The 14,673-nt window shown below is 41.0% G+C and overlaps 1 protein-coding gene across 6 annotated transcripts in view; it reads right to left on the bottom strand.

Annotated features, from left to right (window-relative positions):
• TRAK2 (trafficking kinesin protein 2) overlaps positions 1–14,673 on the bottom strand; it is a 71,691-nt gene that overhangs the window by 14,621 nt on the left and 42,397 nt on the right. For 3 of the 6 annotated variants that reach the window (XM_008258966.5, XM_051849285.3, XM_070070389.2), the window contains 7 exons: positions 11,679–11,755; positions 10,144–10,260; positions 9,277–9,486; positions 7,607–7,685; positions 4,707–4,837; positions 4,201–4,275; positions 821–958 (listed from right to left, as the gene is read on the bottom strand). In XM_008258966.5, the coding sequence (XP_008257188.1) occupies positions 821–958; positions 4,201–4,275; positions 4,707–4,837; positions 7,607–7,685; positions 9,277–9,486; positions 10,144–10,260; positions 11,679–11,755 (827 nt within the window). The remainder of the gene's footprint in view (positions 1–820; positions 959–4,200; positions 4,276–4,706; positions 4,838–7,606; positions 7,686–9,276; positions 9,487–10,143; positions 10,261–11,678; positions 11,756–14,673) is intronic. The other 3 variants (XM_008258968.5, XM_089330065.1, XM_070070390.2) reach the window with 1 other exon arrangement.

Raw genomic sequence — 14,673 nt, 5'->3', positions numbered from 1 at the left:
ACAGCTGTACTGTGGTTATGTAGGAGAGTGCCCTTGTTTTCAGCAAATGCACACTTAAGGACCAAGGAGTAACAGCGTGTCTTTGCAACTTGTTGTTAAGGGGCTCAGAAAAACAGTGAATGACAATGGCAAAAACTGAAGGATCTAAGAGAAAGATATGTGACAGTTCTTTATACTATCCTGGGAACTTTATTCTAAGTTTTAAATTATTTCAAAATAAATTAAACAAAAGTTGTGCCTGTACTCTTACCAAAATCTACTAAAATTTACAGATTTGGTTTTTCAAAAAATTTCATGGCATTGCACATAAATGTTTAAGAACCTGATTGCTAAAATAACTCTTTGAACTAACATTATGAAATCTGGCATACACTCAGAGGTCTTTACTAATGTTTTTCATTAAAATTCTGCTTATTAATAAATTAAACAAACTTGAATCTTGTTGTTATGGATTGTACACTCTAACTGGAGTTAAACACACCAAGAAATACAAGAGGTTTTGCAGACTCAAATGACTGTTTAAATAAGTGGCAGGTGGTGGGCCTAGGGTAGGATGACTCAAGTTTAAGTAGCTCTGTGGCACACATTTCCTTAGAGTTCATCTCACATTTTACAACAAAACTGTGAGGTCATCAATGGAATAAATAACCATACTAAGGAGGTTGCAGATGTACAAATTAAGGTCTAAATCAATAGATTCCAGAAACAAAAACAAATCATATTATCTCTCTCAAGATGCTTTGCATCACCCTAAAACACCAGGGAACTCCAGTCTTATCCAGGTCGCTTTAAATGTACAGCATCTCTCTCAGCTCCTTACCCCAGTAAAATCTCCATATGCCTGGGAGTAGTAGAGATGAGCGGCAGGGCCAGTTCTATTACGAAGCTCCTTTATTTCTTCTTGGGATTCATGTAACATTCCCAGACACTCCATATTCCTGTCCTGTAACTCATGCAACTGAAAGAAAGGATGGCAGAATACTGTACTATCTTCTGGAAATAACAAAGCAGGGAAAAAACCATTGGGGTGAGCATCCAAAGGGCTAATGAACTTTATGAGTACCATTTCCATTCAAACTAAGCAGAGAGAGTATCCTCATGCTATATCTCAAACTGCAAGCAATTAAGGGCATCTTGGCCAAAATTACACATAAATGTGACTTTGTAAAAATCCGAAATGTAGCTGAGACTATTAGAACTGACAATTCACAATTTAACGGTTCACAGCCCCCCAAAGTGTACAGAGGGAATATAATAGGTATGGTCAAATTAGGGTTAGCAAAATATTAAATCTTCCTTTTAAACATCACTCCCGAGTATGTGAATGAAAACATCAAGAGTCTATAAAGTAGCTCAAAATCCTAAGAAAGTAATTTTTCCTCTTTTGTTTCAGAATCTTCTTTACAATTAAGATACACAAGTATGGTAAAAGAATACATCCTTTCAGAGAATTTTCTAACTGCAAAACTTTGAGTATAGTAGGTGCACCAGCGCATCAGGATCACCAGGGCTGGGGATGCTTATTTAAAAGGCAGATTCCAGGCCCTCACTCTAGACCAACTGAATTAGAAAGTCTTGGGATGGTGCCTGGGAACCTCTATCTAAAACCTGCTCTCCCACGTGATTCTTACACATATTAAAGAGCCACTAAATTATATCTAATATATAGAACTGTTATGCAAATAGAACAAAAGAGAGCTTTATTTCTCCTAACATACTTGGAAACAGTACTGTTAAAAAGTATCCAATATATCCCTGTTAGGAATCTGGAAAACATTATGCTGAGTGAAATAAGCCAGTCCCAAAGGGACAAATACCATATATTCTCCCTGATCGGTGACAATTAACTGAGCACCAAAAAGGAAACCTGTTAAAGTGAAATGAACACTATGAGAAACGGTGACTTGATCAGCCCTTGCCCTGACTGTTGATGAACAACTTAATACGTTATCCCTCTTAGTACTATTTTTTTTTGTTTATTTGTTCTACTTAATACTTTTGGTTGAATACTGTAATCAATACACAGTTATTCTCAAGTGTTGAAACTTAACTGAAAAGTGATCGCTGTTAAATATAAGAGTGGGAGTAAGAGAGGGAAGAGATGTGCAATTCGGGACATGCTCAAGCTGACTTACCCCAAACGGTAGAGTTAGAAACATACCAGGGGATTCCAATTCAATCCCATCAAGGTGGCATGTACCAATGCCATCTCACTAGTCCCAAGTGATCAATTTCTGTTCATAATTGATCATAATGATAGGACTAAGAGCCAAAGGGAGCACATAAACAAGACTAGTGTCTGCAAATACTAGCTGATAGAATCAAAAACGGAGAGAACGATCCAACATGGGAAGCAGGATACACAGCAGACGCATAGAATGGCAGATGTCCTAAACAGCACTCTGGCCCTCAGAATCAGCCCTTAAGGCACGCGGATCTGGCTGAAAAGCCCATGAGAGTATTTCAGGCATGGAAAGCCAAGACACTCTGGCAAAAAAAACCAAACCAAAACAAAACAAAACAAAAAACCTAAATGAAAGATCTCTGCGAGTGAGATCCCAGTGGAAAAAACAGTTCATCAAAGAAGGAGGTACCTTTCTCTGAAGGGAGGAGAGAACTTCCACTTTGACTATGACCCTGTCTAAATATGATCAGAGTTGGTGAACTCAAAAGGCTTCCATAGCCTTGGCAACTCATGACAAGAGCCTAGGGTGATTACTGATGCCATAAACAGGAGTGTCAATTTGTTAAGTCAACAACAGGAGTCACTGTGCACTTACTCCTCATGTAGGATCTCTGTCCTTAATGTGCTGTACATTGTGATTTAATGCTATAACTAGTACTCAAACAGCATTTTTCACTTTTTGTTTCTATGTGGGTGCAAACTGTTGAAATCTTTACTTAATATATGTAAAACTGATCTTCTGTATATAAAGAGAATTGAAAATGAATCTTGATGTGAATGGAAGGGGGGAGGGAGAGGGAAAGGGGAGGGTTGCGGGTGGGAGGGAAGTTATGGGGGGGGAAGCCATTGTCATCCATAAGCTGTACTTTGGAAATTTATATTCATTAAATAAAAGTTATATATATATATATATATATAGAGAGAGAGAGAGAGAGAGAGAGAGAGAAAGTATCCAATTAAAAAAAAAAAAAAAAAAAAAAAACAAAAACTGTAGGGTTAGTTAAGGCACGTAAGCCTCTAAAGAAATGGCTGGTGCTGCAGCTCACTAGGCTAATCCTCCATCTGTGGCGCTGGCACCCCGGGTTCTAGTCCCAGTTGCTCCTCTTCCAGTCCAGCTCTCTGCTGTGGCCCGGGAGTGCAGTGGAGGATGGCCCAGGTCCTTGGGCCCTGCACCCACATGGGAGAACAGGAGGAAGCACCTGGCTCCTGGCTTTGGATTGGCGCAGCACGCTGGCTGCAGCGCACCAGCTGTGGCGGCCATTTATGGGGGTGAAGCAACAGAAAAGGGAGACCTTTCTCTCTGTCTCTCTCTCTCTCTCACTGTCTAACTCTGCCTGTCAAAAACAAAAAGAAACTGCAGGTTTTTGGGGGATGCTGCTACTATCAATTTAAAGACAGGACTTTTATTTTTTAAAAGATTTATTTTTATTTATTTGAAAGGCAAAGTTAGAGAGAGAGAGAGGGAGAGACAGAGAGAGATAACTTCCACCTGCTGGTTCACTCCCCAGACAGCAGCAGCACCTGGGGCTGGGCCAGGGTGAAGCCAGGAGCCAAGAGCTCCATCCAGGTCTCACACATGGGTGCAGGGGCTCCAAATACTTGGGCCATCTTCCACTGCTTTCTCAGGTACATTATCAGGGAGTTGTATGGGAAATGGAGCAACCAGGATCCAAACCAGCATCTACACGGGATGCCAGTGTTGCAGGTGGTGGCTTAACTCGTTATGCCACAACCAGAGATAGGATTTTTAAAATGCTTTGCTTCTTAGAGTTCATAATTTCATCAAAATCTTTTGTTATTGCTGTTGTCACTTTTAAATCTGGCAATCCACCTTCAGTAATTGTTATTCATGCAGATGATAGAAGTACTCCTCCCCCACTCAGGCCCCCCTTCCCTGCAGTTACCCCGGACAAAGGAAGATTCCATTACCTCCATGGTTCATGCAGATGACAGAAGCTACACCCTTCCAGGCCCCCCTTCCCTGCAGTTACCCCGGACGAAGCAAGATTCATTACCTCCATGGTCAGCTGGCGCTGGGCATCTTTGGAAGCTTGCAGGTGAAGTCTTAGCTCTTCCTTCTCAATCACATGCTAGCGACATAATAAAAGGGACATGTGAAGCCATCCCATATAAAATATAACTACTTTCTTCTAAAGACATCTTCAGAGTTTCTCTCTGGGGTATAGGGTCTTCAGGTTTCAAAAGTCAAATAACAGCAATAAAATGGAAATGGGCAGAATATAAAATCTATTAAGGTATCCAGAGGACAACGCACAAGAGGTAGCAATTCACACCACAACATTCTGAAGAAAATCTGCTCTCATGTTACAGAGGGAAACTGTGACGTGAAAGCAGTTACCTACGACATTTTATGACGTGGAAAAGATGAAAATAACAATCAGGTGAAGGCATTTCTGAAAGGCAGAGGCTATGTTTGGCTCAATGTTTCTAGCTCTTAGCAGAGTGCAAGGTACTAGAGCAGTGCTTAACAGGTGTCACTTGAACAAATGAATGAACCTACTTCTTTAAGTTTGTGCTGAAGATCTACAATCTGAGACAAGAGAGAGGAGATCTCTTCCTGGTATCGAATCAGTTCATCACTCTTCCCTGACAATTCTTCAGTCATTCTGGACATCTGAGCATTTGTTTCACCTTGGAAGCAAAGTGAAAGTTTAAAAATTAATATAAACACAGTGCCATTAATATAAACATACTTGGCAAACTATGGCCTATGGGAAAATTCTGTATACAACAAGCACTGGGCTATGATAGATTTTTCTTTAGTACAAGTTTAAAAAATAAATCTAGAGTAACCCATAGAGATAAAAAGTTCTTCTGGGCAGGATAATGCTGGGGAGTGAATAGGAGACCATGAAGCTAAGAAGTGACTAGTAAAGGCAAGTCAGCTGAAGGTTTTGCGTCAGTCTTTTTCTTTGTAAAAGATCCATCTGCTCCAAACTTCATAAAGCATTGAAGGCTGAAAGGAGAGCAAGGTGAACTGTACATCTCTGTAAGTGCTAAGACATAATCTGATTTATGTCTTTGAGAACTCTTTAGGAACATAAATAAAATCCCCCCAAAAACGGAAATTATTCCTGTCGTGTAACTCATGCTGTTGCAGCCATCTGGGGAGTGAACCAGCAGATGGAAGATCTTGCTCTCTCTTTCTCATTTTCTCTCTGTAACTCTGTCCTTCAAATAAATATTTAAAAAATTATTTATTTATTTTTGAAAGGTAGAATGATAGAGAGACAGAAAGAAAGATCTTCCATCACTCCCCAAATGGCTTCAAGGGCCAGGGCTGGTCCAGGCTGAAGCCAGGATCCTGGAACTCCATGTGGGTAGCAGAGGCCCAACTTGGGCCATCTTCCGCTGCTTTCCCGGTGCGTTATCAGGGAGCTACATCAGAAGCAAAACAACCAGGATGCAAACTGGCACTGTGACATGTGATGCTGCCATTGCAAGTGGTAGCTAAACCTGCTGTGCCACAATGCCAGCCCCAAAGCCACCACTCTTGCATATACATCATATAGAACCTCTGAAATGCCACTGGGGAAATAAACCTTTATTTTATACAGGAAATATGATATCTAAACACAAATAGAAAAACAATTTTCCAGTGTCATATAAAAGTCCTTTTAAATCAGCAGAAAGCCTCTAATATTTCAAGGCATGGCAGTAAGCAGGCAGGAGACCTGGTCCGAGCTCTCGGGCAAGCCATTTCTTCTGTGCACTTTGCAGTGTCAAAGGTGGGTGAGTGACGGTGGTGCTGGTGCAGAAGGCCGTGTTTACATGCCTTCTGGGTCTCAGGGACCACGTCTGGAGGCCCACAATCCGAATGAATTGTCGTGATATCACATCTGCCTTTTTCAACATAAAAGGCTATATATTTAGAGAGAAATTCAATGTTTCTCTAGCAAGCCAGTCTTTTTCAGCTGATATATTTATTTATTTTTAATTTTTAGTCATTTATTTGAGAGATAGAAACAGATAAACTGAGATCTTTTTACTGGTTCATTGCCCAAATAACTGCAACAGCTGGTGCTGGGGTAGGCTGAAGTCAGGAGCCAGGAACTCAATCTGGGTCTCCCAGCTGGGTGGCAGGGACCCAACTACTTGAGCCACCACCTGCTGCCTCTTAGGGTGCACATTAACAGGAAGTGGAGCCAGGCCCCAGACCCAGGCACTCCAATACAGGATGCAGATGTCCCAAGTGGCATCTAACACTACACCAAATGCAGGCCCCCTATTGATTTATTTTTAAAAGTACCGTGGTTAACATTACCACAAACCAAAACATATCTGTATACAGACATACATTTGGCATTTAATAAATGCTTGCTGAAGGTCAGGTTTTATGTCATCATTTAAGCCCTGGCTTTGGCAAATCATATCTTCTATAGGACTATTTCCTCATAAACAAAATCAGAGTTTTGATTCCTTTCACTTTAACATGCTATGGCTTATGAAATACAAGTCTTGGGGCTGGTGCCCTGGCATAGCCAGTAAGGCTGCCACCTAAAGTGCCAGTATCCCATATGGGCGCTGGTTCAAGTCCCAGCTGCTCTTCCTCTGATCCAGCTCTCTTCTATGGCCTGGGAGGGTGGTGGAGCACAGCCCGAGTGTTTGGGCCCCTGCACCTGCCTGGGAGACCCAGAGGAGCATCCTGGCTCCTGGCTTTGGATTGGATGAGCTCTGGCCATTGTGGCCATTTGGGGAGTAAACCAGGAGATAGAAGACCTGTCCCTCTGTCTCTCCCTCTCTCTGTGACTCTATCTCTCAAATAAATAAATCTTAAAAAAAAAATGCAGGTCTTTAATGAAGGTAATTTGAAAGAAATACATTTCTTTTTTTTTTTTTATTTTTTTTTTTTTTTTATTTTTTTTATTTTTTTTTATTTTTTGACAGGCAGAGTGGATAGTGAGAGAGAGAGAGACAGAGAGAAAGGTCTTCCTTTGCCGTTGGTTCACCCTCCAATGGCCGCCGCGGCCGGCGCGCTGCGGCCGGCGCACCGCGCTGATCCGATGGCAGAAGCCAGGAGCTAGGTGCTTTTCCTGGTCTCCCATGGGGTGCAGGGCCCAAGCACCTGGGCCATCCTCCACTGCACTCCCTGGCCACAGCAGAGGGCTGGCCTGGAAGAGGGGCAACCGGGACAGAATCCGGCACCCCAACCGGGACTAGAACCCGGTGTGCCGGCGCCGCTAGGCGGAGGATTAGCCTAGTGAGCCACGGCGCCGGCCTCATTTCTTAAAAATATATATGGCATTGTGTTTATTTAGGGTTTTGGGCTGAATGTGATTTTCTAAGGTTTTCAATAACCATTTCAAATTGTTTCTTGAGATACTTCTACTGAAACCACTGATCTCATTTCTGAGTTGGTGATAGCATAAAGGTCATGAAATAGAACATGCTAACACTTACGAAGTTCTTTAACACAGTCATTGACAAGCTGCTGTTCCTTCTCTTCATAGGTAAAAGTTTCTGTCTTTATATGACAAGCCTTCAAGAAAAAAAAATCAGTATGTGACAATACCATCAAATGATTTTAAAGGAAGAACTATAACACTTTTTCATTTGAAGATTACAGTTTATCAGTGACAAAGGAAAAAAAAAAACAACCAACAAAAACCTGGCAAGTTTTATCTACCATAAAGGAAAGTTATGCAGAACAGGAGCTAGCGTTGTGGCACAGCAGGTTAATCTGCAGCCTGCAGCGCCGTCACCCTATATGGGTGCCTGTTCAAGTCCCGGCTGTTTCACTTCCAATCCAGCTCCCTGCTTATGGCCTGGGAAGGCAGAGGAAGATGGCCCACACATCTTTAGGTCTCTGCATCTATGCGGGAGACCCAGAGGAAGTTCCTGGCTTTGACCTGGTGCTGTTGCAGCCATTTGGGGAATGAACCAGTGGATGAAGATCTCTCTCTCTCTGTAACTCTGCTTTTCAAATAAATAAAATAAATCTTTAAAAGAAAGGTATACAGAAGGCCATGACAAGCATCTCTCCCTTACTACCCTCAGGGTCTTTGCCCATGCCTTCTCCCTGCCTCCTATGCCATAACTTACATTTCTGTCCCAGTAAAATGTCACTCGCTTACATAACACTTTCTTCACTTTTTTCTTTTTTAAAAAATTATTTATTTCTCTATTTATTTGAAAGGCAGAGCAACAGAGAGAGGGGGAACTTCTGGAGCCGGCACTGTGTTACAGTGGGTTAAGCTGCCGTTTTTGGCATCAGCATCGCACACTGGAGCCCTCCCGCTGCTGGCTCGGGTCTTGGGTGTTCTGTTTCTGATCCACCCAGATGGAGTGCTGGGTTCTTGACTTTGTCCTGGCCCAATCCCACAGCTGTGGCCATCTGGGGAGTGAACCAGCGGAGTGGATGGGACAGATTTCTCTCTCTCTTTTAAAGATTTATTTATTTACTTGAAAAGAAGAGTGATACACACCCCCCCCCACACGCATGTGCATGCACGCATGCACGTGCGCAAGAGAGAGAGAGAGAGAGAAACTCAGAGATCTTCCATCTGCTGGTTTATTCCCCAAATGGACGCAACAGCTGGGGCTGGGTCAGATTAAGCCAGGAGTCAGGAACTCCATCTGGGAGTCCCACAAGGGTGGCAGGGGTTCAGCCACTTGGACCATTCTCTGCTGCCTTCCAAGGTGCGTTAGCAGGATGGTAAGTGGATCAGCCAGGACTCTACTAGCACTCAGATATGGGAGGCCAGCACAGCAAGCTCAGGCTCCACCCGCTGTGCCCCAATGCCAGCCCCATGTAGGACATTCTCAACTACACCCCATAGAAGCTCACAGAACTTTGTAATTTTCTGACACAGCACTTAGTTGTAATTATTTAGTTGTTTGTTTAAAATTCACAAGATGAATATTCTATGCTGTGGCTTTCTCTATTTTATCTGTCAACCATTATCATCCACATTTACTGGGATTTAAATAACAAGGGAAGGCAACTGTTGTTTCTTGTCTGCCACTGCCTAACTGGAATGTCCAAGCATGTGGTATATGGCACTTCAGCACTGCCAGGACCGGAACCTAGCCTGCAAAGGAAAGGAGCCTGTGCACTGGGTTGAACGCACCTTGGATCGAAGAGCCATATTCTCTTCTTCCAGTTCCTTGAGCTTTTCTTGCAGCATGTCCAACTGCAGCAAACCTTGAGACAGACTGAAGGACTCATTGAACCGAAGAGGTGTGGAGCAGCTGGAATCCGTTTCACTCTCTTCCGAAGCGATGGAGACAATGCGAAGCAGCTCATCTTTCTTAGATAGTTCGTGCTGTAGCTGATGAACCTGCACGTAAAAAGCACTTCATCTAGAAGATGTTCTTTACTTTGCATTACAGAAAAATTGTTTTTCACTATTAAAAAAAATCTACTAGATTTTACTACTAATGTAACATGTTAAAAGATACTATACACAAGCCACAGTTTTAGATCATTAACTCAACAAATACAGCTTTTTCTATAGCAGGTAAGAAGAAAAGTCAATTTTCATATTCAATGTAAAAGGAATATATAGGAGGAAAATTTCATGTAAGATAATAACACTCACAGTTGAAAACAAAACAAACTGAAGAACCTTCAAAGTATTAGAATAGATCCCTATTTCAAATGCTTATCCCAGTATTTGTACTTTGTATAGAACCACGCCATGTCTTTGGAGGTACTGATTTTAATTCTAGGTAATAAACATCTCAACCTACTAGCTCCAATATTACCATTCATACTGCATTTATAAAACAGAAATGAAACCAGGTAAAAGTACAAGTTACAGAAAGTGTCTATAAGCTTAATAATGACTAAGAGTCACAGGTGTTCTTTTGTACAGTAACAGTTGCCCCAAAGTCAGTAAGTACTGATGTTATTTCAGGGACACCCAGGAAAGTAAATTTTTCCACTGCACAAGACCTAATTATTTAATGCTGTAAATCCTTGATCAAAGGCTTACCTGATCAAAGGCTTGTCCCAATTGCTCCTCCAGGGCTTCATTCTGCTCAGATAACACATGGTTCCGCTTTAAGAGAGCTTGTCCAATTCGAGCAGCAAGCTCAAGATCACGATCCCTCTATGGAAATAGCAAATGCACCTTTTCTCTTAGTAAAAACAACAACAAATGGTGGTTCATAAATTCTGCAGTCAATTTTGCTAACAATGTCCTAGAAAGCATCAAGATTCATTTTAATACTGAATACAAACTAACCCAGGGCTTGGCATGCAGACAGAGGTACTAAATGCCAATCAAATGAATGACTGCACAGTGATAAATGCAAGAGGATTCTTTCTTGTTACCAAGTGAGATGAATTATCCTAGGAAATTAGGATACAGCAACCCATTATTTAAATTTACAATTTTGGAGGATTATAAAACTAGCATAACCTTTAAAAATGAGGATTGGGCCTGGCACATGTGAAAAGTCTAACAAGATTTTGCTGAATGCATTTATCTGTTGAGGATTAAATAACTGAGATACAGGGAGCAGGCAGGCAAAGCTGACATGCACCCAGAGGCAGTGCCTTAGAGGAAAGCACAGCCAGGAGCCCTGTTGTCAAGTGGTGCAAGAATGAGGACAGGAAAGAAAACGGGAAATTCTGAGGCTACAGGGTTCTGCCTAGAGTTCAGAGAGAAAGGGAGTCCGAAGAAGCTGGGGGTACATTGAGGGAGACCTGTAGAAAAGCCAAGCAGGTAGCTTCTACCCAGAGTTACTCTTTTGGGCAGATGGTGATACTTAGCAAGGCCACAGGAATCCCATATGCATGGTGGTGAAGGGACTGTATTCTGTGAATGGAAACTATGTATGTCTAACCACCTCATAGGAATACAGATCCTGCAACACTAATCACTGCATAAATAACATTAAGTTCTAGACTTTCTCTCCACAGCACATGAAAACAGTTGGATGGTTCGCTCCAAATTTTTAAGGCCCATTTATCTCATCTTAAATGCAGGCTAAGTGGCAGACACAGAAGTCATTCTGGGGAGTTGGAGAAGAGGGGAGAAGGATAGGTTGAAGAGAAGGATCGTGTTCCCCAAAATCGACTGAAACTGAAATACAAGGAGGAGCCTACTGACAACTTGAAGATCATGCAAAATAAAATTGCCATGGACAAGCGGACTGAAAGTACAGAGAGCAAGAAGCTGTGAACTGCTGTGCACCTGCGATGGAGCTGCTGCATGAAGGGACAGCTCTTCCCCAGGGTGAGCGAGAGCAGGCGTTAGTCACAAATGGTTCTCCCCTCCTACCTTTTATTTATAGGACAGGGAGACCAGCCAGCATCATTTAAACAAACAAATACACAAACACATCCTCTACAACTTCACAACAATGAGCTTCAGGAACCATTTGATTTTGGAATGCCAGTTGGTGAGTCACTGATTCTGGCACAGACATCATCGTTTTTCATTTGATATGCAATTTTGATAGATTCCCAAGGCTTCTTAAGTTTTAACTTTTTGTACTCGAGAAAGAAAAGATACATTCCTACCTCTGCCAGGAGATGTGTAACCATGTCAATGTCATTGTAGGTTTTGGTCATCTGCTCCACCCTGTCTGTGCCTAGAACTAAGACAGTTATTAAACAAAGCAACTGTTTATAGGTGTTAGAAATACAAAAAAAATTAAAATATACACAAGAAGTGAAAGATAACAGCAACAACAAAATTTCAGGCTTTTACAAAAAGTCATTCAGGAGAATAAAAAGAAGTGATTCACATATTAGACACTCAGGAAATGAACCAATTATTATAAAGTGCACAATACACAATGAATTAAGAAACTGTCAAAAGATCACAGGGCAGGCACTTCACAACTATCTCCTCCTCCCCCCGTAAGAAAAGTTTTGGCCCACTCACTTTGAGAATAGGGGATGGGAGAATGGATTCCAATGCCAACTGGTCTATGCCCTAATCTGAATTGGTTATTAAAGGGCGGGTTACCGAGGGGTTATGCTGTTAGAAATTCACAGAGACGTCTGCTGTGCTTATCTTGGCCATCTATGATCACCTAGTATGTGCGCTACTATAAACAAGAAATGAGACTTGGGCTTTTTGTAATTCTATGAGTCATAATCCTTAGAAACTTAATGAAAAAGGCTTTGTCCTAAAACCTTCATTACATCTGGGTCTCTGCTATGAAATAAGCTGCCTGCTAGGATAATTCAAGCCCAATACTTCAGCACTTCACAAGTTCAGAAATCACTGATGTATTTGGATAATTTAGTGCGTAAGAGTAAATAGGATTCCAATGTTTCCACAGCCACACTAAGAATCTTTTAGGGCAAACCACATAAACCAAAACAGGAATTATTTTTACTCTGAACATATTACATGACACTTTTCTCATCATCTGGATGTGTGTTTCGGCTTAGGCTGATCTTACAACTAGTTTGCCCTGAAATGTGAAAGAACAGGGAATTCTGAGCAGTGAAGTGGAATTCAGGTAATTTAGTGAATGTGACCAAGTCACTTAATTCTTCTGGGATTCTTAGTCCATATTTGTGCTATGGAGGTGGTAATGCTTAGCTCAGAAGGTCAAAAGGAGGAATAAATATGATAATCTACCAAGTAATAAAGTATTCAGTGAACTAGTAAGTATCATATAATTGTTTGCAATTACTATGCCTTAAATACAAGTGAAATGGGTGAAATGGCCCTGATTTTATTTAAATTCTCCCTAAATAATTCACTAGGTTGGCAGCAGATACTATAATTCAAGTCATTTGTTGTTCCTTTAGGGTGTCCAGAAGACTAAATATGCCAGACACTACTGGATAAGTTTACTTTTATCTGAGATCCGTATTTTTTTTCCTAGCACCATTAACTGAAATGTGTCTGAGTTATCTACAGTTTAATTATTAACAACAGTCCTTTTCCAGTTAAAAGAAAAAACAATATACTAGGTTGATGATTATTAGGAGATGGCTGGAAAAATTTTAAAATAAAACACAAAATCTTTTTTAAAAAATACAGAAATAAACATTTTTACTCCAAAATAATTTATATTGACAATTAGAGAAACCGGCTCTATAATTTAACCACGGTGATAAGGGAACAGATCTTGGGCCTAAGGAACAAAAATACTTTAACCTGGCATCATGGCAAGAGCAAATGATTAAAAGGTTAGGCAGATAGTGAGTGGTCTGATTCTGGCCTTAATAACAAAATCGGGGGAAACAATCAAATCAACATAGCTCTGCTCTAAATTAATTACAGAAAACCAGTCGGGGGCTGCAAAACTGAATCCAATCTAGAGCCAGTTCTAGAGTGAGTTTGCAACCCCAGGTTCTGAATTGATTTGGAAGCCATCTAGGACACTGGTAATAAGTAGAAGATTGTAGCATTCTGATGAGGAGCCTGGGATACAAATCAATGGTCTATCATGAATACCTAAAGCAAGAACCATATGTCCCAAAAATACAGTTTTTATAAAACAAACTTCAAAAGTATGACATGGCTTGTGTTACATGACTGGCCAGAGCTGAGGGTGAAATGGCAGATTTAACTTGAGGTAAAACCAGTAAAGTTAAGGCAGTAAAAAACAACCACTAACTACAAGTCACACATGATCAAAGGGGAAGAAAAAAATGAAGGAATACAGGAAAGGAATGTTTAGAATGAAACATGTTTTGGCGAGGGGAAATCAATACATATTTCCTATAAATGCTAACCATCTGTCATAGCACAGAAATTCAGAGTTGAACCTGCACAAGTTATCTAGTTTGATCTCATTTTCTGCTCTGAGGGTTCTCCTCTGAGAAAGCTCATGTGACATGTCTAAGACCACAAAGCAAGCTCTTAGTGGAAAAGGTGGGATTTTAATTTGGAAGTGATAACGGCCACCTCACAAGGTGATGAGAGAAAAACCTTAGGTAATGTGCGCACCCACTGTGGGGCTCCTTGCAGTGTGCTGCAGGCTCTACCGGGCCCCACAAAGGACCTCAGGCCCCCATCTAACCAAGTACCAGAATATACACATGGTCTTCTAAAACTCATAGAAATATGTAGTATGAAAAAACTACATATGGATTTCAAAACTTACAGTATTGATATAAATGTATCTTTTAATTCCATTTTCCAGAAGCTTTATGAAGAACTCTCATACATCCATGAGTCTATATTATAAAACAACACAGATACACATTTTGCTTTGGAAAGTGTGAACCTATCTCTATATGAGAGGCTGGAAGAATAGAGAGTAAAATGTTGAGTGGTTATCTTTGGGTAGAGATTATGGTAGCTTGGCTTTCAGTTTTTTGCTAACATCCACGAAGAACAAAGGCTATTTCTGCCATGAGAAAAAAATTGCAACTCTTACTAAGAGGTTTCAAAAATCAAATATGAATTTTAAAATGCTTCAATGTTTATGATGGCAGAGAAGTCAGCTAGAGAGCAGTTGGAATTCTCTAATTCTTACATTTTACACAAAGCAGCCTATCAACTACTAAGCCCCAAAGGCAGGGCCGGTTTCATTTCACGGAGATG

Source organism: Oryctolagus cuniculus, chromosome 3, assembly GCF_051225735.1.
Source record: "Oryctolagus cuniculus isolate XC-2025 breed Fujian yellow rabbit chromosome 3, ASM5122573v1, whole genome shotgun sequence".
NCBI lineage: Eukaryota > Metazoa > Chordata > Mammalia > Lagomorpha > Leporidae > Oryctolagus > Oryctolagus cuniculus.
This window is presented reverse-complemented; position numbering and strand designations above follow the sequence as displayed.